At 41.7% G+C, this 27,872-nt stretch overlaps 1 protein-coding gene across 1 annotated transcript in view; it reads left to right on the top strand.

Moving 5' to 3' along the window:
* tcerg1l (transcription elongation regulator 1 like) overlaps nucleotides 1-27,641 on the top strand; it is a 109,568-nt gene extending 81,927 nt beyond the window's left edge. The window contains exons 8-14 of the mRNA XM_056258095.1: nucleotides 18,524-18,612; nucleotides 22,034-22,176; nucleotides 23,714-23,789; nucleotides 24,391-24,487; nucleotides 24,692-24,781; nucleotides 25,813-25,931; nucleotides 26,782-27,641. Of these exons, the coding sequence (XP_056114070.1) occupies nucleotides 18,524-18,612; nucleotides 22,034-22,176; nucleotides 23,714-23,789; nucleotides 24,391-24,487; nucleotides 24,692-24,781; nucleotides 25,813-25,931; nucleotides 26,782-26,938 (771 nt within the window). The 3' untranslated portion in view covers nucleotides 26,939-27,641. The remainder of the gene's footprint in view (nucleotides 1-18,523; nucleotides 18,613-22,033; nucleotides 22,177-23,713; nucleotides 23,790-24,390; nucleotides 24,488-24,691; nucleotides 24,782-25,812; nucleotides 25,932-26,781) is intronic.
* The last annotated feature ends 231 nt before the right edge of the window (nucleotides 27,642-27,872 follow it).

The following is a 27,872-nucleotide window of genomic DNA, read 5'->3' as shown; positions in this document are numbered from 1 at the left end:
TCTCATCTTCTGTCTGATGTAGTCATGTTTGGTCACATCAGACCCCATCCTGTTGAACATGTGCTCCCCCAGCTGCATGATGCATCTGTCAGTATGAACTACACGCGAAACTTCATCATAGTTCATAAAGGACAGTATTTTCTTGAAACCTTTGCTCACTTCTAAGCCAACTGGTGTGTTTAAAGCACACAGAGATCGAACTCTTTTCCTGCCCTGGGCATCATCCTCTTTAGGTTTAAGGGGACAGTTTTTGATATGCTTCCAAAGGCTATGCTTGTTGTAAAGCCCTTGGCAGTAAATGCAGTGAATAAATTCTTTGGCTCTTTGTCTATTTTTTGGACGGTAGCAGGCAATCATCTCCCCATGTCCTTGTCTCACCACATCTGTGTTGTGGGCAAAGTTGCCCCTTTTTCTAAGGAGGTTTAACTGGACTTGTCTTTCTTTGGAATGTTTTGGAAATGCTATTGCCTTTACAACCCCCACTTCGTTGCGATGGACAAATTCAAGGTGTCTTGCCATTTTTGAATATGGCTTAGAGCAATAAAGGCAATACTGCTTCTTGTTGTACGCCTTGCGTTCCTGCTTTGGTGATGGCATTGACTGAATAAAAGTCTTTTCACCAGACAAAGTGTTTGTCTCTTTAGATTGGCATTTCATCTTTTTTGGTGATGGTGCGGTCATAAATTGATCAGATGAACTACCTGCCTCGTTGGGAGATGTTGGATGTATCAAAGCACTTTTGACCATGTCATGTCCAGAAGAACTACCATCCGATTCATCGGAGCTGATTTTTGGTATGTAGTCAACATCGCTGTAGTCTGTGACATCGCTGTAGTCTGTGTCACAGACGGAACTTCCGGAATACTGAATGAGAGAATTTAACACTTACTCAAGGCAGTGGTTGCTGTAACATTACGTTTCATCATATTGCGGATACTATTATGCAAGCCAATTCATAATTATGCAAAAAAAAATTGCATATAAAGTATCACATGGCAAGTCACATACCTGTCTTTTTCTTGATGGCCTTAAAGAGGATATCTGGAAGAGGATGAATACAAACCAATATAAATGATATATAATTTCATATAATCTATTGTTAGTTCTACCAGTGCAATACACCCCGACCATCCCAATAATTCAGCAAATGAATCTACCCACCTCCCATGAGAGTGTCTCAGACACCTGTGATGAGTGAACCACTGGTGTTGACACAGCACAAGGTGAAGATAAGGGTGGAGCAGGCGAGGATGAGGATGATGAATGCTGCGCATAAGGCGATGAGGGCTTCACAGGCGAGGATGATGAAGGCTGCACAGGCGAGGCTGATGAAGGCTGCACAGGCGAGGCTGATGAAGGCTGCACAGGCGAGGCTGATGAAGGCTGCACAGGCCAGGCTGATGAAGGCTGCCCAGGCGAGGCTGATGAAGGCTGCCCAGGCGAGGCTGATGAAGGCTGCCCAGGTGAGGATGATGAAGGCTGCACAGGCGAGGATGATGAAGGCTGCCCAGGCCAGGCTGATGAAGGCTGCCCAGGCCAGGCTGATGAAGGCTGCCCAGGCGAGGATGATGAAGGCTGCCCAGGCGAGGCTGATGAAGGCTGCACAGGCGAGGATGATGAAGGCTGCCCAGGCGAGGATGATGAAGGCTGCCCAGGCGAGGATGATGAAGGCTGCCCAGGCGAGGATGATGAAGGCTGCCCAGGCGAGGATGATGAAGGCTGCACAGACGAGGCTGATGAAGGCTGCCCAGGCGAGGCTGATGAAGGCTGCCCAGGCGAGGATGATGAAGGCTGCCCAGGCGAGGCTGATGAAGGCTGCACAGGCGAGGCTGATGAAGGCTGCACAGGCGAGGCTGATGAAGGCTGCCCAGGCCAGGCTGATGAAGGCTGCCCAGGCGAGGCTGATGAAGGCTGCCCAGGCGAGGCTGATGAAGGCTGCCCAGGCGAGGCTGATGAAGGCTGCACAGACGAGGCTGATGAAGGCTGCACAGGCGAGGATGATGAAGGCTGCCCAGGCGAGGCTGATGAAGGCTGCACAGGCGAGGCTGATGAAGGCTGCACAGGCGAGGCTGATGAAGGCTGCCCAGGCGAGGCTGATGAAGGCTGCACAGACGAGGCTGATGAAGGCTGCCCAGGCGAGGATGATGAAGGCTGCCCAGGCGAGGCTGATGAAGGCTGCACAGGCGAGGATGATGAAGGCTGCCCAGGCGAGGCTGATGAAGGCTGCCCAGGCGAGGCTGATGAAGGCTGCCCAGGCGAGGCTGATGAAGGCTGCACAGGCGAGGATGATGAAGGCTGCCCAGGCGAGGCTGATGAAGGCTGCCCAGGCGAGGCTGATGAAGGCTGCCCAGGCGAGGCTGATGAAGGCTGCCCAGGTGAGGCTGATGAAGGCTGCACAGGCGAGGCTGATGAAGGCTGCCTAGGCGAGGATGATGAAGGCTGCCCAGGCGAGGCTGATGAAGGCTGCACAGACGAGGCTGATGAAGGCTTCACAGGCGAGGATGATGAAGGCTGCCCAGGCGAGGCTGATGAAGGCTGCACAGGCGAGGATGATGAAGGCTGCACAGGCGAGGCTGATGAAGGCTGCCCAGGCGAGGATGATGAAGGCTGCCCAGGCCAGGCTGATGAAGGCTGCCCAGGCGAGGCTGATGAAGGCTGCACAGGCGAGGATGATGAAGGCTGCCCAGGCGAGGCTGATGAAGGCTGCCCAGGCGAGGCTGATGAAGGCTGCCCAGGCGAGGCTGATGAAGGCTGCCCAGGCGAGGATGATGAAGGCTGCCCAGGCGAGGCTGATGAAGGCTGCCCAGGCGAGGCTGATGAAGGCTGCCCAGGCGAGGATGATGAAGGCTGCCCAGGCAAGGCTGATGAAGGCTGCCCAGGCGAGGCTGATGAAGGCTGCACAGGCGAGGATGATGAAGGCTGCCCAGGCGAGGCTGATGAAGGCTGCCCAGGCGAGGATGATGAAGGCTGCACAGGCGAGGATGATGAAGGCTGCACAGGCGAGGATGATGAAGGCTGCACAGGCGAGGATGATGAAGGCTGCACAGGCGAGGATGATGAAGGCTGCACAGGCGAGGATGATGAAGGTGACGTGGGAGGTGTTGATGTTGATGAGGACAGGGCAGGAGGGCATGAGGTTGATGAGGCCATTATAGAGGTGGACACAGCACAGGGTGCTGATGAAGAGGGTGCACCAGATATGGATGCGACTGAGGATGACTGTAACAGTCTTGATTGAAACCGCTTCTGCAGATATATAAAGAGATATTTAGCTTAAACAAGAATAAAATGACATTAAAAATATTGAAAACTGTGGCACCCATATAAAACAAAACAAACACACTGTAGGGGTAAACAAAAAATAAAGAAACGTGTTTTGCACACTTCAAAGCAAAGATCATTAATAAAATAAAAAACAACAAAATTGTGACAATAGTCAAATTAATAGTTACACTGGTTCAGACATTAAAACTCTGAACCAATAACTACTTAAATGATTAGTTCACTTCAGAATTAAAATTTCCTGATAATTTACTCGCCATCATCACACCATCTAAGATGTTCATGTCTTTCTTTCTTCAGTGTAAAAGAAATGAAGGTTTTTGAGGAACACACTCCAGGTGTTTCTCCATATAGTGACTTCAATGGGGTCCAACGGGGGGGCTTGTTTGTGTGATAGACATTTTGAACAATCTTTAATGACTCGTGACTACTGAGTTGTCTCAGAGAGTGATTCTTTAATTTTGTGTTGACTGCGCACACACAACATCCTATAGGTTCTGTACTGGAAACAGAAATGATTAGTTAAATCACTCGAGTCTTTGGGTCCTTCGTTCTTCCCATCAGTCCCATTGAGGCTATGCTGTCAGTACTGGAAAGATAAATGATTAGTTCACCTCTCAAGTCCTCGAAGACTCAAAATATGAACTAATCAATTCTGCATCCAGTATTGACTGCATAGCTCAATGGGGCTGCCACGTGATGAACGAATGACTTGAACCCGAAGTCGATAGACTCGAAACGTGTACGTATCCGGTACTACAGACTGCATAGCTCAATGGGGCTGCCACGTGATGAACGAATGACTTGAACCCGAAGTCGATAGACTCGAAACGTGTACGTATCCGGTACTACAGACTGCAAAGTTAAGTTTATGAGGATGTCACAGGATGAACGAACGGCTTAGATCGGGAGGTGAGGTAACTAACAGACTGCATAGCCTGAAGACCCAAATAAATTAATGAATCATTTCCGTCTCTCATAATTTGGCCTTTTCCTTGCATCGCACTTTTTTTCTTATTCTAAATGCGATCAACATTTGATGTGTTTGGGGAATTTGGCTACCATTTTAAATACATTCTACTGAAATGAACAAAAGGTTTTCGAAAAAAGATTTGTTAATTTTGATGAACGAGATTCAAAGATCCAAGTCAGTAAAATGATCCGAACGTGCCACAACTATTACACACGTGTGCTGGATGAAGTGGATATGCACCTGTAGTCAACTGGTTGCCTGTGTTGTTCATTATTTTGGGGGCGGAGCAATGAAGGGAGGTGTGTGTTTGTTTGGCTGTCGATTTTAAATATCAACAGTGTTTATCAGAAATCACTGACTGCACTTTTAACTAGCTGGCAGTAAACATCAGTAGATCGCTGCTGCATGTATGAGATGGTTACCGTTTTATTCCTTGATGTTCTTGCTTTGCCTGACAGCTTATGTGGACCCTTGCTGTTCACCTTGTCCAATTCAGGAAAGGGAAGAGAAGCTGCACAATGGGGCTAAGAAAGCAGGAAATATTTGTGAAGGACAGAAAAACTTGTTTATGTTCATTTCTCTAGCTGTCCTACACTTTAACTATCATTTCTTTCACACACATCTCTAAGCTGAAATAGTCAATAATATAATGATACAGATGTTTTAAAGTGGACCTACCGATTTCTGCGGGCCCAAACTGCTGGCTGGCTTTTTATCAGTGGATTCTGCTGATGCTTGATTTAAAGGCTTCAGAAATATGAGACCACAATCACATGGTAACTAATCAGAATGACAGTAAAAGATTATCATGAATTACTGATCAATCTCTTTAGCATTTTCTTGATAGTACCTTGACTCGCCATGGCCAATCTGAGTCTCCATAATTGTAAGTGATTTCTTCTCCTGGTAGAATGTCTCGTACAGCAAAGAGACACAGGTGAGGTTTTCTGCTCACTTCAACGGTTCTCATTTTGCAAGTAGGATTTCTGGTCTGATCGTTTACAAGTCTTCCCAAGGACAACCCGTCTTCTTTAGATGCATCCATGCTATAAAGACATCCAATTATCACTCAATACTTGTAATCTTAGTATACATGATAGAAATGTACAGTTATTTTCTATAAGTGGTTCTGAACCCCAGTCCTGGGAACCCACCGCTCTGCATATGCTGTATGTCTCGTGTTTTAATCCAGCTGATTCAGATGAGGAGTTTATCATCAGAACACGGCTCTATGAACTCAACTGAGTGTGTCTGGTGAAGGAGACATACAGAATCTGCAGAGAGGGTCTGAAAACCACTGATATATATGATAGTGTACTGCAACATCCTCTCAGCTCTCAGATAAAGCCATCTCAAATTAAAGGGATACTTCACCTCTGCGAAGATGAATATGTATTTAAAATGGGTCATTTATGTAGAAGAAATGTGAAATTATTTTTGAATTTGGAGCTTTCTACTGTAGACTGAGAAAAGCCAGAAAATGTATTTTTGGCTTATGTGGATGAAAGACAACAACTCCCAGAATGCACTTGCTTCGCTGCCCTAGGAGGCCACGCCTACCGGTAACAGAGCGCAGTAGTTAAACAACAAGTATAGGCTACTAGTGAGTTCGAAAATGTGTTTTGAGATCGCCCAAAATGTTCGGGATTCGGCTTTTGCGTTCTACAGTCACCATTCATTATGTTTACTGTGGCGAGCAGGACGAGTGAGAGCCGCGGGAGAACGACGCGAGTCATGTTTACTGTGGCGAGCAGGACGAGTGAGGGCCGCGGGAGAACGACACGAGTCATGTTTACTGTGGCGAGCAGGACGAGTGAGGGCCGCGGGAGAACGCGCGAGTCATGTTTACTGTGGCGAGCAGGACGAGTGAGGGCCGCGGGAGAACGGCACGAGTCATGTTTACTGTGGCGAGCAGGACGAGTGAGGGCCGCGGGAGAACGGCACGAGTCATGTTTACTGTGGCGAGCAGGACGAGTGAGGGCCGCGGGAGAACGGCACGAGTCATGTTTACTGTGGCGATCAGGACGAGTGAGGGCCGCGGGAGAACGGCACGAGTCATGTTTACTGTGGCGAGCAGGACGAGTGAGGGCCGCGGGAGAACGGCACGAGTCATGTTTACTGTGGCGATCAGGACGAGTGAGGGCCGCGGGAGAACGGCGCGAGTCATGTTTACTGTGGCAAGCAGGACGAGTGAGGGCCGCGGGAGAACGGCGCGAGTCATGTTTACTGTGGCGAGCAGGACGAGTGAGAGCCGCGGGAGAACGACGCGAGTCATGTTTACTGTGGCGAGCAGGACGAGTGAGGGCCGCGGGAGAACGGCGCGAGTCATGTTTACTGTGGCGAGCAGGACGAGTGAGGGCCGCGGGAGAACGACGCGAGTCATGTTTACTGTGGCGAGCAGGACGAGTGAGGGCCGCGGGAGAACGACACGAGTCATGTTTACTGTGGCGAGCAGGACGAGTGAGGGCCGCGGGAGAACGCGCGAGTCATGTTTACTGTGGCGAGCAGGACGAGTGAGGGCCGCGGGAGAACGGCACGAGTCATGTTTACTGTGGCGAGCAGGACGAGTGAGGGCCGCGGGAGAACGACGCGAGTCATGTTTACTGTGGCGAGCAGGACGAGTGAGGGCCGCGGGAGAACGACACGAGTCATGTTTACTGTGGCGAGCAGGACGAGTGAGGGCCGCGGGAGAACGCGCGAGTCATGTTTACTGTGGCGAGCAGGACGAGTGAGGGCCGCGGGAGAACGGCACGAGTCATGTTTACTGTGGCGAGCAGGACGAGTGAGGGCCGCGGGAGAACGCACGAGTCATGTTTACTGTGGCGAGCAGGACGAGTGAGGGCCGCGGGAGAACGGCACGAGTCATGTTTACTGTGGCGAGCAGGACGAGTGAGGGCCGCGGGAGAACGGCACGAGTCATGTTTACTGTGGCGAGCAGGACGAGTGAGGGCCGCGGGAGAACGGCGCGAGTCATGTTTACTGTGGCGAGCAGGACGAGTGAGGGCCGCGGGAGAACGGCACGAGTCATGTTTACTGTGGCGAGCAGGACGAGTGAGGGCCGCGGGAGAACGGCACGAGTCATGTTTACTGTGGCGATCAGGACGAGTGAGGGCCGCGGGAGAACGGCACGAGTCATGTTTACTGTGGCGAGCAGGACGAGTGAGGGCCGCGGGAGAACGCGCGAGTCATGTTTACTGTGGCGAGCAGGACGAGTGAGGGCCGCGGGAGAACGGCACGAGTCATGTTTACTGTGGCGATCAGGACGAGTGAGGGCCGCGGGAGAACGGCGCGAGTCATGTTTACTGTGGCGAGCAGGACGAGTGAGGGCCGCGGGAGAACGACGCGAGTCATGTTTAATGTGGCGAGCAGGACGAGTGAGGGCCGCGGGAGAACGGCGCGAGTCATGTTTACTGTGGCGAGCAGGACAAGTGAGGGCCGCGGGAGAACGGCACGAGTCATGTTTACTGTGGCGAGCAGGACGAGTGAGGGCAGAGGGAGAACGGCTCGAGTCATGTTTACTGTGGCGAGCAGGACGAGTGAGGGCCGCGGGAGAACGACACGAGTCATGTTTACTGTGGCGAGCAGGACGAGTGAGGGCCGCGGGAGAACGACACGAGTCATGTTTACTGTGGCGAGCAGGACGAGTGAGGGCAGCGGGAGAACGGTGTGAGTCATGTTTACTGTGGCGAGCAGGACGAGTGAGGGCCGCGGGAGAACGACACGAGTCATGTTTACTGTGGCGAGCAGGACGAGTGAGGGCCGCGGGAGAACGACACGAGTCATGTTTACTGTGGCGAGCAGGACGAGTGAGGGCCGCGGGAGAACGACACGAGTCATGTTTACTGTGGCGAGCAGGACGAGTGAGGGCCGCGGGAGAACGACACGAGTCATGTTTACTGTGGCGAGCAGGACGAGTGAGGGCCGCGGGAGAACGACACGAGTCATGTTTACTGTGGCGAGCAGGACGAGTGAGGGCCGCGGGAGAACGGCGCGAGGCCGGTGGCGTGATTACTGATGAGCGACACCTGTGAGACGAAATTTTCTTAGCAATGTTAAATGCACATCAACCGATCACTTGTTTAGCTTTCATGTAAACACTACATTCAGATTCACCAATCGGAATGAATTCAGTTAGATTGAAACAAAAGGTGTGCATGTAAACAATGAATGGCGACTGCAGAAAGCAAAAGCTGAATCCCGGACATCGACGGCCGGACATGTCCGGGAAAAAGAGGATGGTAACCCCTACTACTCAGCTTTCCGCCACAGAACAAGAACCTGCTAGCTTAGCTTCCAGAAAAAGATGTCTGACACTATGTGTACATTGTGTGAGTGAGATCCCACCCTCTATGGCGGGGTTGAGAACATGCGGGACAGCCCCTACTACTGGCTGTAGTCTTTAGCCTCTGGCCAAAAAATCCTCCGATGACGCAAAATGACGAATTTTGCTTCATCGGAGGATTTTTTCCAGACAAAAAATACATAAATCTCTCGTCTCAGGGGGATATGAGGGTGGAAAGCATGGTAATTCGAAAATACTACAGGTTTTCTACTAATACAAAGCTTAATGCTAAATCCTGAACTATCCCTTTAACCATTTTGTTCTCTTTAGGGAATACAGAGAAAAACTCTGGTGCGGTTTGAATGAAATATGAGCATAACATGGACCAGAGACATATAAACGAACCAAAAACAGGAAGATGTGACCCTAAAAAGGACAAACTGGTCAAGCATAACAGGTTTGACGATAGAAATGCCAATCTGAACACTAAGCAGACCCGGACCAAACGAACCAAGCGAACAGAACTACAGCATGAACACACCCTGAGTATTTTACAGTTCCAGATATTTTATCATCACTACTACATCAATCCAACAGTTCTTTACTCACCACCAATTTCTGCCATGCCACTGAAAATCAAACAGGAACGTGTTCTCAGCTTCAGTGTAGTGTTCAGTTCGAGCAAGACTCTCCTCTGAACTCAGAAGTTCACCTCTGTATTCAAGAACAAAATCCCCTCTGAAGAAAGCTCCAGTGGTGAAAACTCCACGCCCTGAAGAGGAGAAATTCCATTAGCAGCAGTTTCTTTATGTCAACTATTATTTTGATTATTACTAAAAGTTCTTAACCATATGATGTACATTATATGATGTAAAAGGGAAATTACTGTAGGAAAATAGTCAATAGCCAGGCTAATCTCAAAGTATGCTTTGCTTTTTATACTTTACATTATACTTTTAAAGGGGTCATGACATGAGACCAAATTTGCCTTGATCTTTTGGTATATAAGAGATCTATGTATTATTAAAACTTCCTGCAAGTTTAATAGCTTAAGATGCCCCCCCCCCCCCCATTATAAACGAAGCATTTATTTAATCAAGCTCTAAATACAGCTCGTTGTGGATCCATGGTACGAGGTGACGTCACGGTACGAAGTGACGTACCAGTCGTTTGCATATGACCGCCTCCAGCACAAGACAACTATGCCTCATTTCGCATCATCGCATGCGTTGTCATGCAGCGAGTGGGTCTGTTTACAAGAAGATTGCGATGCCACGCAGACGTGCTGTTCCTGGCTGCGGACAAACAACATGTTTGAATACGCCACCGAACGATCCAGGCGTCAGGGAAAGCAGTTGGATGCAGTTTATTTGCCCCGCCAAACAGGGGTGATTCTAGGATTTTATAAATGGGGGGGCCACAGGGTGGACCAAGGACCAGTCAGGGGGGCCCATGGGAAATCAGCTAGAAAATTCAACTAGAAATAAATACTTGTTTAGAAAATATTAAACACGAATTAAAAAATCTTTGCAATGCCCAGTGCCCTAATATAGATGGTATTAAATGTGGCACTGAACAAGAGCCTGAAAATCATTTTGTATTTAACATGGATTGGACCACACAGTTTTGTTCTTATAAATAAAAAAACATCACCTAGGCATTAATTAGTCATCTAACATGCATTATTCTCAACACAAACATTGAATGTGTGTGTGAGTGTCGGTGAACGTTCTCTGCATGAAATCGGTCTCTAAAATGATTTCTTAAAGAAATCTTGGATGTCCTGTTGCGGTGTATAAATAAACAAAAACCATTAAGTATCTAAATTACACAGTTGCATGTAGCTATGGTGTTAGTTAACATTCTCACATTTTAATGTTCACCACGGCACGACTTTTTTGGAAAAAGATTATTGTGCCTTTAGTATTTAAAACAACAGATAGAGTAATCTATTAAAAATCTATAAAAATTATCTATTTTATATTTATGTGGTCGTGCGCTGCCACGGAATCTCTATTCAGTCTGCCGAAATTACGTTAGCTGATCTAACGGTACTGGCTTGATCAGTCACACATGAAAGTAATCAGACTAACATACGGTGCAATATTTACAATGACGTGTCGAGGTATCTCTCTCTCTCTCTCCTACTGTTTTAAAAACGCGGACCTGTGATTTCGCTTTGCGAATCGCAAATCAAGCAGTGATTGACAGCGCTCTGATCCAATGGCGTTGGGCATTGTCAGGTTGACAGTAAATCTAGCCCAATGATGTTGGGGGGGCACCAGGGGGGGGTCAATCATATTCCAGGGGGGCCAGTGCCACCCCGTGCCCCCCTTCTAGACACGCCCCTGCCGCCAAAGCCTTATTTGATCGGTGAGTGATGTAGATGAGTGTGACAGGGCGCATGTTACTGAAAGAACGAGCAGAGCCCCGGCCGCGCGCGCGCCTTCAAACTGTCTTGCTCTCTCTCTCCCTCCCTCGCGCATATGCAGGGATGCAAACACATGTATGGTCCAAAAAGAGAGAGGTAATCGAAGCCCTCGCCCCGCAAATTTTCTTATAGAAAATATCCAGAAACTTACATTGCCACCAACCCCTGCCATCCCCGGCCCACCCCTATAGGCACATATAGTAAAATTAAATTCGAATAAAGTTGACAAAAAAGGTTTTATAAAAAGATAAACCTCATTCTTTTTATAAAAATGATTTAAAGGCTGAAATATACGAGTAAAAAAAGACAAATTACTTGACATGTACATTAACACTAGAACTCCCAAGGCAGTCATTTTGACTGTTTTAAAATTTTGCAATGTAATAACTTTGTTGAAATAAAACCCATGTAACTATAGGACCCTGACTTTTCCTAAATGTGTCTATATTTTATTCTATCATTGTTATTTTATTAAAATTACAAGACACAAAAGACTGAGTTTTGAGTATTTCTACCTTGAATGGTCATAACAGTCATACTGACCGTATGCATTACAGACCGTGTGTCGGTTGCTCCTTTTTCCTGCTCTTGAAGATGCATCACCGTTGACTAGCAACAATTTCTCTTGTTGTTTGTTTAGTCTATTGCAAAGCTGAAATCTAGCTTTAGCTTCGAGCTAAAACCAAATTGAAATATTGAAAAGAGAATATCAGAACAATGTCAGCAAGAAGAATGACTGCCACAGAGGCTTTAGCCATGCTTCAGAGCCTTGATGAGGCTGAGTGGTTGTTGGTTAACTAATACAATTTTACATACATCATAATTAAAATGTAGTGTTCTGATGTTTATTATTACCTATCCTAACATAACAGATCCATTTATTCTTAGATTTGATATAGCTTTTTGAAATGATATGCAAATAATGTATGAGCAGTCAGAATGACTGCTATGGCCATTATAGTAGTTATAGAATTCTGGGAGTCCTAGTGTTAATGCATATTAGCTTATATTTTATTATTAATAGTAAAATAACAGTCTGATTTTCCCGTGGCGTCTGTTGTTGCTATGCAACCATGCACTGCACTCTCCACAATGACAAAGAAGTTTTAGTAGGATTTTGACTGTACCACTTCTGCATGAGATGAGAACACTTTTTGAGAACACTTTTTAAGATGTTCTTGGGTCAAGAAAACGCTCGCTCTGTCTGGATGTGCTTAATCCACAATAAGGACACTTTCCAGTCACACATGCTCACTTCAATAAGCCACAGAACGCAGGTTAATGTGTTTACATGCTGGGCAAATCTGGAATAAGGGGCAAAAATCTAGCGGTGTCGATTGGTTTATGCTTATGCCGTTTATGATGACCTTAGTCTGCGTTTACATGACCACACGCACTATGGGCTTATTGTGCATAATTGGGCTAAGAATGCGCAAATAAACACTGACTTTGGGTTGATGGAACCAGAAATGCAAAAATGCAACTGTTTTTGTTTTCGGGCTAATGCCTGCAGAACTCTATTCAGAAATCTTGACTGCACAATAAAAATAAATTATATATTAAATTATCAGTTTTGTAGAGTAACGTTATTACTGCTTATTCATAAATACTTGCCTTTATATTTGCTGATGAACTGCTCTTGAAGCTCAGGCTTGTCGGTTTCACAGGTAATGTGATGCTCAGCGTCCTGCAGAGGTTTCTTACGTCTTTTATTTCCTTCCCAGCATGGCGACTTACTTTCTTGAAATGACTGGGAAAAAAAAAAATATATATATATATATATATATATATATAATGTGAATGAAATAAACAAGCATATTTAAAAAATCTTGTTGATCTTACTGGAATTGTTCACCCAAAAACATACGTAATTAACATACAATTATGTTAAGTGTTCCAATTGAACCTCATGTTGTTCCAAACACGTGTGTTTTTTCTGTTCAACACTTAAGTATATATTTATATTATATCACAGAGCTCTATTCAATGACAGCACGTGTGACCAGTCTACAACAGGAATTTAGATTAAAAAAAGGCAATGTCAATGATGCCAAAAAACATTGGTTCTTGTGTGTCTTGTGACCACAATTGACATGAATCTACTATATTGATTAGCTACAGCATACAGGGTATTTTCAGTCAATAACCAGCTAGATTTATATGGACTATTTCTAATGTGCTTTTTGTCTGCTTTGGACATTGAAACACACAATAAAAATACTATAAAGTGTCTATGTACCATCATTGGGCAAAAAAAGATAAAAAAGATAAATAATAAATCTAGAAAAAAACATTCCACTGAAAAAAAGATTTTTGGGCAAATATTGTATTACATAAAATTAAAAATATATCAAATAATAATGATATAAAAATATATAATTAATATTTTAAATCACAGTTGCAATTTGACAACACTTGAGAAAAACAATGATATAGTAGGCTATCACTGACTCGTTTTTTTTTTAATTTGTAGAATCTAAAGTACTATTATATAAGAAATAACAAAATTATATTTACTGGTCAATGCCTACAAGTAGGCAATATACTTTTTTCCTTATTGCAACAAATTATCAAATGAGAAACAAATAAAATACAATCGAGAAGTAAATAAAACCCTAAGCAAAAAATAATTAAACCACTAAAATAAACATACATCTTACTAACTTTCATATTTCACAATGTATTTAGTTATCATGCATTTTCAGGACAAGACTTCATCTCACCTTTCCTGCGTGGTGGAGGGTGGAGGGCTGTCGTCTGACTGTTTCGCGTCCCATTGTCACGTGTCTGCATTTCCCGGGAAAATACATCCACTGTCGCAGACGTGCGTAAATGACGTAGTTACGTATTTGGATTTCACGTTGCAATTGTGACTATTTATTTGACCGAATAGAAAACTCTCTGATGACAAGAATCTTTTTTTTTTTAATCGCAGTAGTGTTTCTTCTTCTTCTTCAAAAAAAAAAAAACTGTCGTGGATCAAGTCTTTCTAGTGGACAGAGCACATGATCACTTGTAAACGAACTCACCCGACTCGAACTAGGAACCAGTGCGCATGTCCGAACAAGCACAGGTTTAAAAGAGCAAAAAATGCAAAATGAGCAACCTAGATATCTTGAACAGACATCTTATTTTCTACTAATAGCATTTATTAATCAAAATAGTAAACTGATGTATGCAAATACACAGCAGGGCTGATATTCAAGCTGGTATAATATGTCTCTACTTTTGGAGTCTGTGTTGTTGTCAATTTATTCGAGTTAAGATGGGGGATGGGTGTGGATTATTTCGAGGCTCTAAATTAAACTTTAACAAGTACTTTAACAGCATTATCTTCTTTGTATTTCTTTCATAAATTAATGGTATTTTACATTACAGGGCGGAGAAGCTAATAGACCTTGTAAAAGTGCTTTAAAAACGCATAGCCACGACAGTTTGTGATCTTTTGAGCAGCACTTCTGCTTAGCTATCTACCTGTAACTGTCAGTCTGTTAGTTCAGCCAGAGACAAGTTCAACTCTCTGTCACTCCAGTCAGTCTCAGTGCTGTGGGGGAAGGGCGCGCGCGCGATCAGTCTCTCTCAGTGCTGTGGGGGAAGGGCGCGCGCGCGATCAGTCTCAGTGCTGTGGGGGAAGGGCGGCTGATCACAGTGTGAGCAGATCTCAGTCAGACTGACAGTCACAGGCAGAGCTAGGGTTAGGGTTAGGGTTAGTGCAGATCCAATGGCTTTTAAAATCAAATTAAGTACAAAATAATTATGTAAACAAACATTTAAACGTGTCAGCTTGATTCATGATTCTTTTAAACACTTTTTTTCTTTTGTATGACTATATGTAACTGCTCTGCCCCCCCCCCCCCCCCTCTCTCTCTCTCTCTCTCTCTCTCTCTCTCTCTCTATCTATCTATCTATCGATTTATATATATATATATATATATATATATATATATATATATATAGGCTATATATATATATATTGAGAGATAGATAGATAGAGAGAGAGAGAGTGAATGTATGCTGTAACTGCTCTCCTCTATAAACAGTTCTTATCAGTCGCTTTGGTACATTTCTTGAATCATCCTTAAGATTTGCAAACAAGGAAAGTGCATTTCGTACAAACAGCAGAACACAATAGGATTACATGACAGCATTTTGACATTCTTGTTTGTGACACAAGGCACTGATATGTTCATTGATATATATTGTACTAAGGATTTTTAACAAGTTACAGGCTTTTGATGGTTGTCAATATAACTGTATCAGTATTTTGAGAAGTAAACACTGGCTACGATTTTGATGACAATGAAAAGACTGCACATTATCTGTATGACACATAAACACATGTACCCATTATGAGACTGGACTCACAGATACACTGTTGGTCTGTTAAAAAATGACAATGCCATTGCGATGAACAGACTATTCAAACACATACTGTATATGTGTGTGTGTTACATTATGTCTCTATCAAGTATATTTATATAGCGCTTTTCACAATATAGATTGCATCAAAGCAGCTTCACAGTATCAATCAAAACATAATAACAATGTTCGTTTCTTAGTGGAAAAACATCCACGTTTGGTAGAGCTGATCAATGGTATTAATGATTGGTTAATTAATTTGAATATCCCCAACTGAGCAAGCCAAAGGCAACAGTGGCAAGGAACCGAAAAACTCCATCAAGTGACCCGATGGTGTCCTAAAACTCCATCAGGGACCCAATGGAGAAGAAAAAAACCTTGGGAGAACCCAGGCTCAGTGGGGGCCAGTTCTCCTCTGGCGTTTATGAACTAGAGGCCGGATTTACAGTAACTGCAAGGTAAAAATGTATATGAATGTCTCTAAACAGACTTTAAACGTGAACCTGTGATTAACGCTGATGGCGTTCACATGCGCATTAAGAATTGATTCTATAGTTATGTGCGTTTGAATATATGTGCGTAGGTTTGTATTTCCCTAGAAAACCATGCCTGAACAAATTACTTGTCTATAAATTTGATACATAATTTTGTTTTATTTTATCACTTCGGGGTAGGTACGCGAAACTAGATTCACAACGCTTTATCTGTAGAGTTTATTGTTTATTGTTTATTATTTAGATCCCCATTAGCTACTCCATTAAGCAGCAGCTATTCTTCCTGGGGTCTTAACAATTTTTCAACAAAATATTAACATCAAGGCTGTACAACAATGAAGACAAATACAGAAGTGCACACAACATCATTTAAGATATCTAATTAGTGGGAAAGGGATCTCTATCACGTATTTTTACTGTCTCATGTAAAATGCAAGTAGACTCCACTGTAATACAGTAAGTCTACAGCTTATGGTGAACAGTACAGTATAGTGAACACTGTCTGATTACACGCATGTTCTGTCTATAAAGACTTGAATGTTTGAGGACACACACGGTTGTTCTCCCAACATTCAGCTCAGCTTTCAACCCGCCTCGGCCATGAGGTCATGAACATGATCTACAATATTGGCCCCTATTTCTTCAGAAACCTACAATCTCTCTGTTTTACCTCTGTATCCTTCCACCACACATCCTTACTCCTCCTCTTCTTCTTCTCGGCTGTTACCCTGTTGTTCTTCCATTCTCAGAGTGTGTATGTGTTGTGCTCTGTCTATATGGCTTCCAGAGGAAGCTTCATGAGATGCACTCTGAGCGATTATAGAGAACTGGTGATCATTGATTGATCTAATGCTTTACATTCCCCTTCATTAGTGAAATTCAAAATTCACATCTGCAATTCAGGACAAAAAAAGTATAATAGAATTGTATAGAAAATATGTTTGACAGTTTATGACAACTAGTAATTTAATGCCTATATGTTTTGAGGGGTAAGACTATTCAACAGAGAACCAGTATAATACATTTTGATCAACATGACATAAGCAATTGATAATGTAAGAAACAGCAGACACTTACATTTATTGCATGAATGTACCAAAGCATTTGCAATTTGTTCAAAAGAATGATAAACTGCTTTCATGATGTGCACAAGTGACTAGATGATGTGGAGGTTGAACAAGAATTTTAGTTGTGATTTGAGAAATGCACCAAAGCGCCTTAAAAAAACGTATGTAATTAGTGTAAACATTTAATTAATATAATAATATAATATGAGAATGTTTCATGCAGCTGCTCTCCTCTATATAATATAATATAAAATAATATAATATATACTACAAAGAGAATGTTTGCTGTAACTGCTCTCCTCTTTATATAATATAAAATAATACAATGCAATATAATATAATAAGAATAATGTTTGCTGTAACTGCTCTCCTCAATATAATATAATATAATATAATATAATATAATATAATAAAGAAAAAAGTTAGCTTGTTTGCTGTAGTGAATGTGTTGCTGTGGTAACTGGTAACGGAGTCCTGTCCTGCTCGTGCGGGGGGTGGGGGAGGGGCGGTGGCCACTCAGGGAAATCACTGATATTATGAGAGGAAACGGCAGAACGCAAAGTAGGAGAAAACACTTCAAACAAATAAAATCACTCATAAAAGCAAGCGATTTAGCATGTTTTCACATCTTTTGGTGGCTTGTGTGTTTTTATTAAACAAACTTGGATGAATAAATCATCACATCCATATTGACAGATTTAAACAGCTGTTCCTCCGCTTTTGGAAGAAAATATGTACTTTGTAAATTCACATGACGTAATGTCTCTGTCTCTTCCCCGCTTCAAACTCGTTCCTACATGATTAATAAACTCCTATGTAAGTTACTGTACAGCTGTATAGTCTCGGTGACGCGCAGCAGCGCGATCTTCACACACACATAACGTTACACAGAGCAGACTCCGATGCGAGAGCAAAACTGCGAGGATTAAAGTTTAATAACATGCCCATATACATCGTGAGAGCTCCTGCTGCTCAGGGTAAATTAGTCTATTTTTATTTAAATAATAATTATTGCGAATTTATCTATTATTGAATGTGGATTATCTGTCAATTCATTCATAATAATGATATCGCCTCCGCTCCGCCATTTTTGTTGATGACGTGATGGCCTCAGATTGGTCAGATCATTAAGTCCCGCTCTCATAGTGGCTTCCTGCGCTCTGATTGGTCAGAATCCCCGAAGTGTGTATCTTTTCCGGAAGTGCAGTACTCCTAGAGGGCGCTGTGTTATACACACTTTAGTGGGGGGGCATACACACTTCACATACACAAATCACTTAAAACTGATTTTTTGGGACAAGTGAGATTTTAAGTCTGGACACCATTTTAGAGTATGCTGAATGCCATTATATAGTCAAACAAATGAGGACATACAAAATGTCCTCAATTTTTGAGGTGGTCCTCAGTTTACTGGTGTGTATCCTGGTGAATGTACCCAAAAGGGACATAAACAAACACACACACACACACACACACACACACACACACACACACACACATATTTATATTTAAGCATTCCTCACAACAAGACTCACATGGCCATTTCGGTCACTTAGACAACATCACATGCTCTTTTATGTCTTTAATGGTGTATCTTTCCTTTCGGTATATGTGTGTGTGTGTGTGTGTGTCCAGGATGAGCCTTTTAAAGTCAGTATGGACGAGGACATCTTGCCCAAAGACAAGCGGCCAGTTGCAACCACGCCTATACCTGGATCACCATGGTAACTACCCGTTTTGTCTGCACAGATATGATTGTACAGCTCACCATTAATCTGATGCATCTTTATTGATAATAAATGACTCTCCGCATGCAAGATAATGACCAATCGATTGTTCTCTCACAATTGTCTCAGTGTCAACCTACACTTTAAAATGCCACTATTGTAGTTGCAGTGTTTTTCTCCTGTGTTTTGAAATGCTTTAATAGCCACTTTGTTCTTATATAGTGATATAAAGATGTTTGTTTTATCTCCTCTCATTCTGTCATAAATGTCAGCTGCTTTAGCACCCTTTAAATGATGCATGCTGCTGTATAACTGTTTGATGACAGTAATACATGCTTGGATAAAATACAGCAGTGCACATGGCAAACTTCCAACAGATGCTGTGACATCCAATCGAAAACCTGCATTAGGACAATGTGTTATGCAAGACATCCATTTCTCTCTGCCAAAGCAGTGTGGGCTTTTCCGTCCCTGCAAACAAACACACAAACATACACATACACACACGCACAGACATTTTTGAAACCCAGCCGGCGTCATGGCTTATGGCTTTTAGCTTTTGTTGACACACACAAACTGGCTTGAACTGGTAAATCTTTGCTTTTACCATGTGGTTGATGACACCAGCTTTGCTGAATTGGAGCTGTTGTGTGATTATCCAGATATAGATGCGGGATTAGATTCCTATGGTGCATAAAACCCATTTTAAAGTCAAAGATCAAGTGAGATCACATGATAATGACAACATGGCGAATGTGCGTCCGGATTACATTCATACTACAGACATTCATACTATGTTGAACATAGTTTTTAAGCGGTCGCAAAGTAGGTACTTATTCTAAAGGAGTACCTACTCGAGAGAGTATGCGATTTCGGACGCAGCCTGTTTTGAACTCAGAGGTACCAGTTCATAAGAATCATTTGTTCGTGAATCAGACTGTTCTTGCTGTTTGTTGTTGTTCTGCGCAGCACATGAGGACAAATAAAAATTTATGAAATACCGCCATTATTTCGCGGTACAATGCCTTTTTATATGAGGTCTTTTGCCTTGGGACTGTAAATTCAGCAGCAGGGTCCGTCACCACTGATAACCGATAGAAGAAACCCTGGTATGACTAAATGGTCGATCTTGGGATTTTAAAGGCCCGTTCACACCAACAACGATAACTATAACCATAACCATAAGTATACTAGCGTCCACACCAATGCAAGATATCATGCTGTTTATTTAAATGGGGGGGGGGGGGGGGGGGGTTGCTGGAGTTTATCGTCTGCTGCTTTAAAGGGATAGTTCACTTTGAAATTAATTTTTGATATGTTTTAGCTTACCTCAAGGGCATCCAAGATGTAGGTGTCTTTGTTTCCGCAGTATTTTCAATTTTGATATTTTTAGGTCAAACCGTTCTTGTCTGTCAGTCATATAATGCAGTCCTATGGGGTCCACCTCAAAGAGCATGCACAGAGAAGTCCAAATTAAACATGATTTAATGACTCGTAAATGTAAGTACACATTGATGGCCTAAGACACGAAACGAGCGGTTTGTGTGAGAAAACGAACAGTATTTATATCGTTTTTACCTCTTGTAAACACAGCCACATCCAAGTGATCTGAGGGCGCGGGCGGTTCGGTCTTTTCCGGAAAGCGCCGGAAGTGAAACCTTGCGCTTGTACGTCACTCATTGTTTACACAGAGCAGAGATTGTAAGACGGCTAATTAAAAGGGTACTAATTTGCGATGTTTAAACCGTCGTAAAAGAAAACAATTCCCAAAAAATTAAAAATAAAACAATTGTGTGAGTGACGTACACGCGCGAGAGATCACTTCCGGTGCTTTCCGGAAAAGACCGAAGCGCTCGCGACCTCAGATCACTTGGACCTGGCTGTGTTTACAAGAGGTAAAAATTATATAAATACTGTTCGTTTTCTCACACAAACCGCTCGTTTCGTGTCTTAAGCCATCAATGAGTACTTACATTTACGAGTCATTAAATCATGTTTAATTTGGACTTCTCTGTGCATGCTCTTTGAGGTGGACCCCATAGACCTGGATTATATGACTGACAGACAAGAACGGTTTGACCTAAAAATATCAAAATTGAAAATACTGTGGTCACAAAGACACCTACATCTTGGATGCCCTAAAGCTAAGCTAAAACATATCAAAAATTAATTTCAAAGTGAACTATCCCTTTAAATGCTCTTTCAATCAGATTCTGATTGGATGTCAGTGTTTTTATCGTTCATTGGCTGAGGGAAAAAAAATAGTTCTGAAAGTGATTCCAACGATAACGTTAATTTGTGCGGTTATCGTTATAGTTGTGGTGTCTGCAATTATTTTATATTTAGAATGATTTTTAGAACTATATCTTTACTGTAATCATTAAAGTTATCGTCCTTGGTGTTAACAGGCCTTAAGAATGAAGATTAATCAATGTATGTCAATTGTCTCATCTGTGTCTTTTTTATTTTAGGATAAACTTTGAGATGGTAAATTGCTCCAATAAAGTTGGATAGTGGCACAGTCACAGTGTTTGGAAGAATTGAGCTAGAAATAGATTATAGTAGGCCTAGTTCTGCATAGTTAGCTGAGACAGATATATAACACAAAACAACCTCTGAGCAATAAAATGGTCCTTTGTGTAGAATAAAATAGGGCTGTACATTTTGTAGTTATTGTTTTATATGGAGGTTGCATCGACATGATTTAAAAATTCAAGAATCTCTGCAAGGAAGGACAAATGAAGCATGCGACTAGCACCAACCATATGTTTGCACTATGATTAACTGCATATGAGCAGAGCGGATTCGCCGTTTCAAAGATTTTTTAATATCATTGGGTCAGTTTTACGGTACAGGAAGGCACTGCCGATCTCCCTGATGCGATTGGGTAGCAAAATGAAATGTCAGGATTGGTTTGTCATGGTTGGCATGAGGTTGTATCAAATTACCTCACAGACTACTGCAGAATCCATGAATACTTTATCCGACTTACCCTGAAATGGGTCTACAATTATCACTGTAAGGTATGAATATCTAGTGCGGAACGCCTGAAAAATTGGTCACTTTCGGATTTATGACCGGAATCTAAAACCTATAATAGGCTTGTAGATACTTGATTCTTGACATATTGCGGATTTTATCCATTTAAAAATATCTTGTGAAACAGCTTAAGGATGATTGTGAAAAAATAAATAATAATTCAGCCCATCTGGTTTTAGTGGTTCTTAGCTCTCATGTTTGACCCTGAATCCTCTCTCTCTCTGGGTCACTTTGGTCTTGATGTTTGATGCTTGGTGTTTTTCTTCATCAGGATTTCTTAGTCACTTTGTGAGAATACCACTAACAGGCTGTTGGGTTGTGTTTCTCTCTCTGTGTGTGTTAGTATATAAAAGCATGACAACATCTCACTTTTCTCTAGGTGTGTGGTGTGGACAGGCGATGACAGGGTGTTCTTCTTCAATCCCACCATGCATTTGTCAGTATGGGAGAAACCAGTGGATCTGAAAGACCGTGGAGACCTCAATCGAATCATTGAGGACCCGCCACATAAACGCAAGAAAGGTGAGACTCAATGATTCTGGCCAGAAATAGTAGACTATTCAGACATATTTAACATTCTCTTTTAAACATACCATGATTTGGGACGCATTATTTCCAATTTTAGATACAATTTAGGATAGATAGTGTACGAATTAGTATGCAGGCAATGTGTTTTCTGACCTATTTAATGGCACATTTATTTGTAATTGAAATTCAAATGGCACAAACAAAGATAAATCATTGGAACTCTTTATATAACTGAATTTAATTATCAAAATTGTAGCAAGTATGAAATATATAATGAAAACATCATTATCTTTAGAAACCACACAAACAGAAACTGTTATGGAAGATTCAGTAAATGTGGTAACTGTGTTTCTAATTCAATCTCATTTCAACCTGTGATTTCCATGAACCTGTAATAAGGTAAAAGTGTTTACATTTTAGATGCTTTAAGTATACTGATATTGTGTTTCAGTGTGTATCCAAATTCAAGTAAATGTAAGTGTTCAGAAGTTTGGGGTTAGTAATATTTTTTTGTAATGTTTTTGAAAGAAGACTTTTATGCTTACCAAGGCTGGAAAACATATAAATGTGAAATATTATTACAATTTAAAATAACTGTTTTCTAATTGAATATATATGATACAATTTAATTTAATTTCAACATCATTACTCCAGTCTTTGGTGTCACGTGATCCTTATATCATTCCAACTTGCTGATTTGCTGCTCAAGAAAAATGTAATATATTATCAATGTTGAAAAGAGTTGCACTGCTTAATATTTTGAAGGCGTGATTTCAGGATGAATATAAAGTAAAAAAAAAAAAAACAGCATTATTTGAAATAATTGTAACATTATCTTTCCAATGTAATACATACTTGCTGAAGTAGTTGTAACCCCCCCCCCCCCCCCCCCCGCCACACCCCCCCCCCCCCCGCCACACACACACACACACACACACACACACATACACTTTTGAATGGTAGCGTACAGTACTTGCTAATACTAATGAGATCATGTTGGCAAGTCCTACTGCCTCAAGGTAAGAGTCATCTGAGTTGCTGAATCACTGAAGTGTAACTCATGACTGATACAGGAGCACTGTAAAATGAAGAATTTGACAAGGGATGAAGTTTAATCCTAACAGTGTGATAATGATGCTCAAGCAAAAGTTTAATACACACACCAAAAGTGGTGTTCTCGTGGATTACCTAAAAGCAGTAATCCAATGAAGCGGCTCTGCAAATATTGAATTAGTCTGGATCTTGTCTGGAAGTTATTATATGGTTGGCTTCATTTCACAGAAGGCTTTTCATCTTTATTGATTTAGTTTTATTGCCGTTTCATGGAGATTATTTATTGATGACCTTAATCTATTCGAGTAAATTAGTTCTCATTGTACTTTTCAGACGAACAACCTGGCATGATCTATCAATACAGAACCTCAAACAGCTGGTGTTGTGTGCATAAATAAAACTATATATTTTACTATTTAAAAAAACTATATACTTTGTAGGATATATTAATATAAAGCTTGATTTGTTCCATCAATAGACGACGACTCAAATTCTGCTGATGAAGATGATGACGAGGATGAAGAGGAACGTAGTTCAAAGACCAAGCGCTACAAGTAAGTTGGGTCGAGCCATGTAAAATATGACAACAGATCTATCTTGAGTCTGCTTTAACTGATCGGGAGGATATAGTGTCAGATGTGCTGTATATGTCACTCACCTTAATAATCGCAGCTCAACAGGAAGTCTCTGATTTGTGGTGGGCAACATCTGCACTCACAGCTTGATGCAAATTTCTCAATCTGTCTCTCTTGGTGATGATTTAAATCCAACAGTTGGGTGTTTGATGTATGTCCATATGTCTACGTAGAGACAAGAACACAACCCTACACTTTACATTTCAATAAGAATTTTGAGAGGTTTAATATTTATTTTTTACATTAAATATTTCATTTATGGCAACCGTTTTTCTTTTCTTTTTTTTAGGGGTTGCAGTATATGATATAATTTATTCATAGCAAAAAAGACAAAGTGAGAACTGATGAAATGACATGCATATTTAATTTACGCAATATTTACTGTAATTATCCATTGACAAGTCTTTGGTATACACTTTTAATAATAGTTTGGGCAGAATCAATGCAGTCTATTGGACATTACTTCATAAGCTTTTAACAGTAATTAAAGCTGTTGTATTATGTCTCCATCGCTTTAAAGACTGGACCATCCTGATGAGTGTGATGAAGGAAAAAATGGATCATTACCGCTGGAGCTCCGGATCGGCCATTTCAGAGACATGCTTCTGGAAAGAGGGGTGAGAAATTCAGTGATTTTGGGACAATAATGAAACTTCAGTCGTAAAGGAATAAAGGAGATAAAGGTTAATCCAATAGTTAACCCAACAGTGAAAATTCAATGGGCCATAATAATCTTACAGATGGAGCAGTTTGTAATGAAGTGGGTGATTGACATGCGTTTGTTCTGTGTGAGCGTCAATCATCCCGTGTGTCTTGAACAGGTGTCTGCATTCTCCACCTGGGAGAAAGAACTGCACAAAATTGTTTTTGATCCACGGTACCTGTTGCTGAGTCCAGAGGAACGTAAACAGGTATGACATGAAGTTTTCACATCAGCCTCAATCAACCTCAAACATTAATACAACTTCATCACCTCTACACTTCCACAGGCGTACAGTAGTTTTAAAAGTACTAGTAGTTGGTGGTAAGACCTAAGGTTTTGCATTAACTGTATAAACTGTATCACATCATTGAGGATAATATTGAAAATGATTTGCACTATATATATTATGCAAGGAATAATTAGAAAATAATGCACATCCAAGCTGGTAATGCGGCCACGACATGAAGCGGATGTGTGCGATATTTTCTAGTAATTCAACGAGCCAGAGTCAATTATTATGCTTAAACTATGGTTACCACACCTCAAGGTATTGTTCAGATGTCAAGACATTTGTCAGTTTTTTTTTCCTTAAAAACGCTCTTGTGTGTGGGATTAAGAGAGAGAGAGAGAGAGAGAGAGAGAGAGAGAGAGATTAAGTGTGTGTGAATTACCTGAGTCTGTGACTGTAAGTTTATCTGCTTCAAGAACAGTGCCGTTATTACACCACTAGTGAGAAATGTCATGTAGCTTTTAAGTTGCTTGACTATTTTACTGATAAAATCATTAAACAGCACTAATGACACATTTCTGTTCGAGTGTGTATCTGTACTATAAGTGTGTGCGTTTGAGAGGCAGAAAAAGAGTATGTGCTTTCCATACATAATACAACTGTAATTTTGTGGCAAGAAACATGGAAATAATTTGTCACTTTTATCCTATTGTTTACTATATTTGCTTGGTCAGTGTCGTTGTGGGTTTTGGTTCTTTTGCTGTTGTTGGCTGTAAGGAACTTTGAAATAACTGAAATCAGTTGGCGAAGTGATATGAACCTGTAATGCGGTCAAGACCTGCCTGGAACTACTTTAGCCGTGCGTTTCCCTGAAAATAATTGCACACCTTAGAACGTTCGTCAACCAAGCAGAATCAAGCATTCAACAGCCCCGTAGTATAAATAAACATTACATTTATCTTCACATTTTTAAATATTTCATATTTTTTATTTATTTATTTTGCCAACAGATTTATGATCAGTTTGTCAAAGCAAGAATGAAAGAGGAGCACAAAGAGAAAAAATGCAAACTCCAGCAAGCCAAAGAAGAATACAGAAAACTGCTTGAGGAGTCAAAAATCACAACCAGGTGAGCTTATACAGTATATGAGATGAAATAAGTGTGACTGCTTTTGCTGATGCATTAATACAAAAAAAAACTTCTCTAGAGCGGATTATTCATTCAGCAAAAGTTTTAAATAACTGATGGTCGTGTGTTTGATTATAACCTTGTTTCTTGTTAAAGGTCTCTGACAAAACTGAATTCAAACATGCCACAGGGATTAGCTCTCGGCTTGAAGTTTGCCTCTTTGCAGGTTGAACAGAGGCTGGCTTTCGCTTTTACTCTATTCTTCACCCGATTCATTTATAATGAATGGAATGGAAGAGATGTGAATCCATACACTATTAACACATTCACATTCCCTGTCCTTGAAGCAAAACAATGAATTTTTTTTTAAGAAAAGATCATCTTAAATAATTAACTGCTGTGTAGAAATATGATATAGATCTATGTATATGTTTGCGTTAAACATTGCAAAATTGCAAGTTCTCACAAGGCAACAAAACATCTAGTTATTATCCAGAACACAAAACTATGTGCTTCGAAAACCCTAGCAATCGCCTAGAAAATTCTCTAATAACCACTTAGAATGCACTGGCAACCACTGTGTCCTTAGCAAATTATTTAATTAAAGATGTCAGATAGCAAATGCACCAAAATGAGTGGTTTCCTGGTAAAATTGTGCATTATTGCTGTATTTGCTCTGTGCAGGTTCATGTGTTTTCAGCTCTTTTCCAGACTTGAGACTCACGACTGTATAATCTCCTTCAAAGTCTAGCCATGAAAACCACCGCAATTGCAATTGAGGACCATCACACTGATGACATAAAACATTCGATGACTGTCAAGGATCTCATTTTGATGTTCTCTTTTGTAGGTCAACGTTTAAAGAGTTTTTGGACAAGTACGGAAAAGACCCTCGATTCAAACAGGTTCTGAAGAGGAAAGACCAGGAACTGTTTTTTACCCAGTTCATCAGCACATTGAAGAAGCGGGACAAGGAGAACCGAATGCGTCTGAGGAAGATGAGATGAGTGCTTGCGGACAGGGACGTGAAGTCTCCACACTACTGTGAACTGATTTCCTGTGACTGTTTATCACAGCGTAGACGGTGATACCATCTGCCCATATGTCTGACCAAATGCCAAGGGCAGTGTTGCTGTTTGCTTTTCAATGAATGACTTTCAAACAAAGGAACAAATACAAAACCAGCTGGGTCTAGGCAGCGGTTTGGGGATTAACTCTGTATATCTGAATGTGTTTCATATTGAAGCTCTTAATCTCCGGTTTGAGTAAAACAAGGTTCCTAAATCACAACACTGAACATGAATACAGAGTCTGACTCAATAGAAGCATCTAAAGCCATTGACCTGTGTGCACAGGTGGAAAATGATTTTTATAAAAATTGTAAATAGATGTTGATTTACTTGGCGCTGTGTTGAAAGTGACCGTAGAAGTGAAACCATTTGATCAGAGTAAAGGAACGTTTACACGACACCGTTTTCAGCTAAAACCGGAAAACTTGTATGCATTTTGGCTGTTCGTTTCTACGACAATGGTGTTTTGGTCAAAGTGTAAGATTTTGAAAACCATACGGTTGTCGTCTCTGTGTAAACTACAAAGACGTACATTTGTGAAACCGGTGACGTCATACGCATGCGTATTATGTGTTCAGTCTATAGGCGCGTATGTTTTTTTACAAACTGACATCGCCAACTACTGGCCTGGCATGAATAAGACAGTGTTTTTAGGCAGTTTCGCAGTCACACGGGGATCATTTTGACAACTTTGGAAAAACGTTTCCCTTTTTAGTACATCGTTGTCGTGTAAACGTACCATAAGACCAGATTCAGACAGCATCTGTGAGAAACAGTAAGTGGTGTTGTGTGTCGATAGAATTTTTCAAATGTTGTCTAACGGTTTGTTGTAATTAAATTTGTCATGGTATCGTAAAATGAAAGTGATGCT

The sequence above is a fragment of the Rhinichthys klamathensis genome, unplaced genomic scaffold, assembly GCF_029890125.1.
Source record: "Rhinichthys klamathensis goyatoka isolate OS25496 unplaced genomic scaffold, OSU_Roscu_1.1 h1tg000148l_1, whole genome shotgun sequence".
Taxonomy (NCBI): domain Eukaryota; kingdom Metazoa; phylum Chordata; class Actinopteri; order Cypriniformes; family Leuciscidae; genus Rhinichthys; species Rhinichthys klamathensis.
Note: the sequence above shows the minus strand (reverse complement) of the source record. Positions and strands in the feature narration are given on the sequence as shown.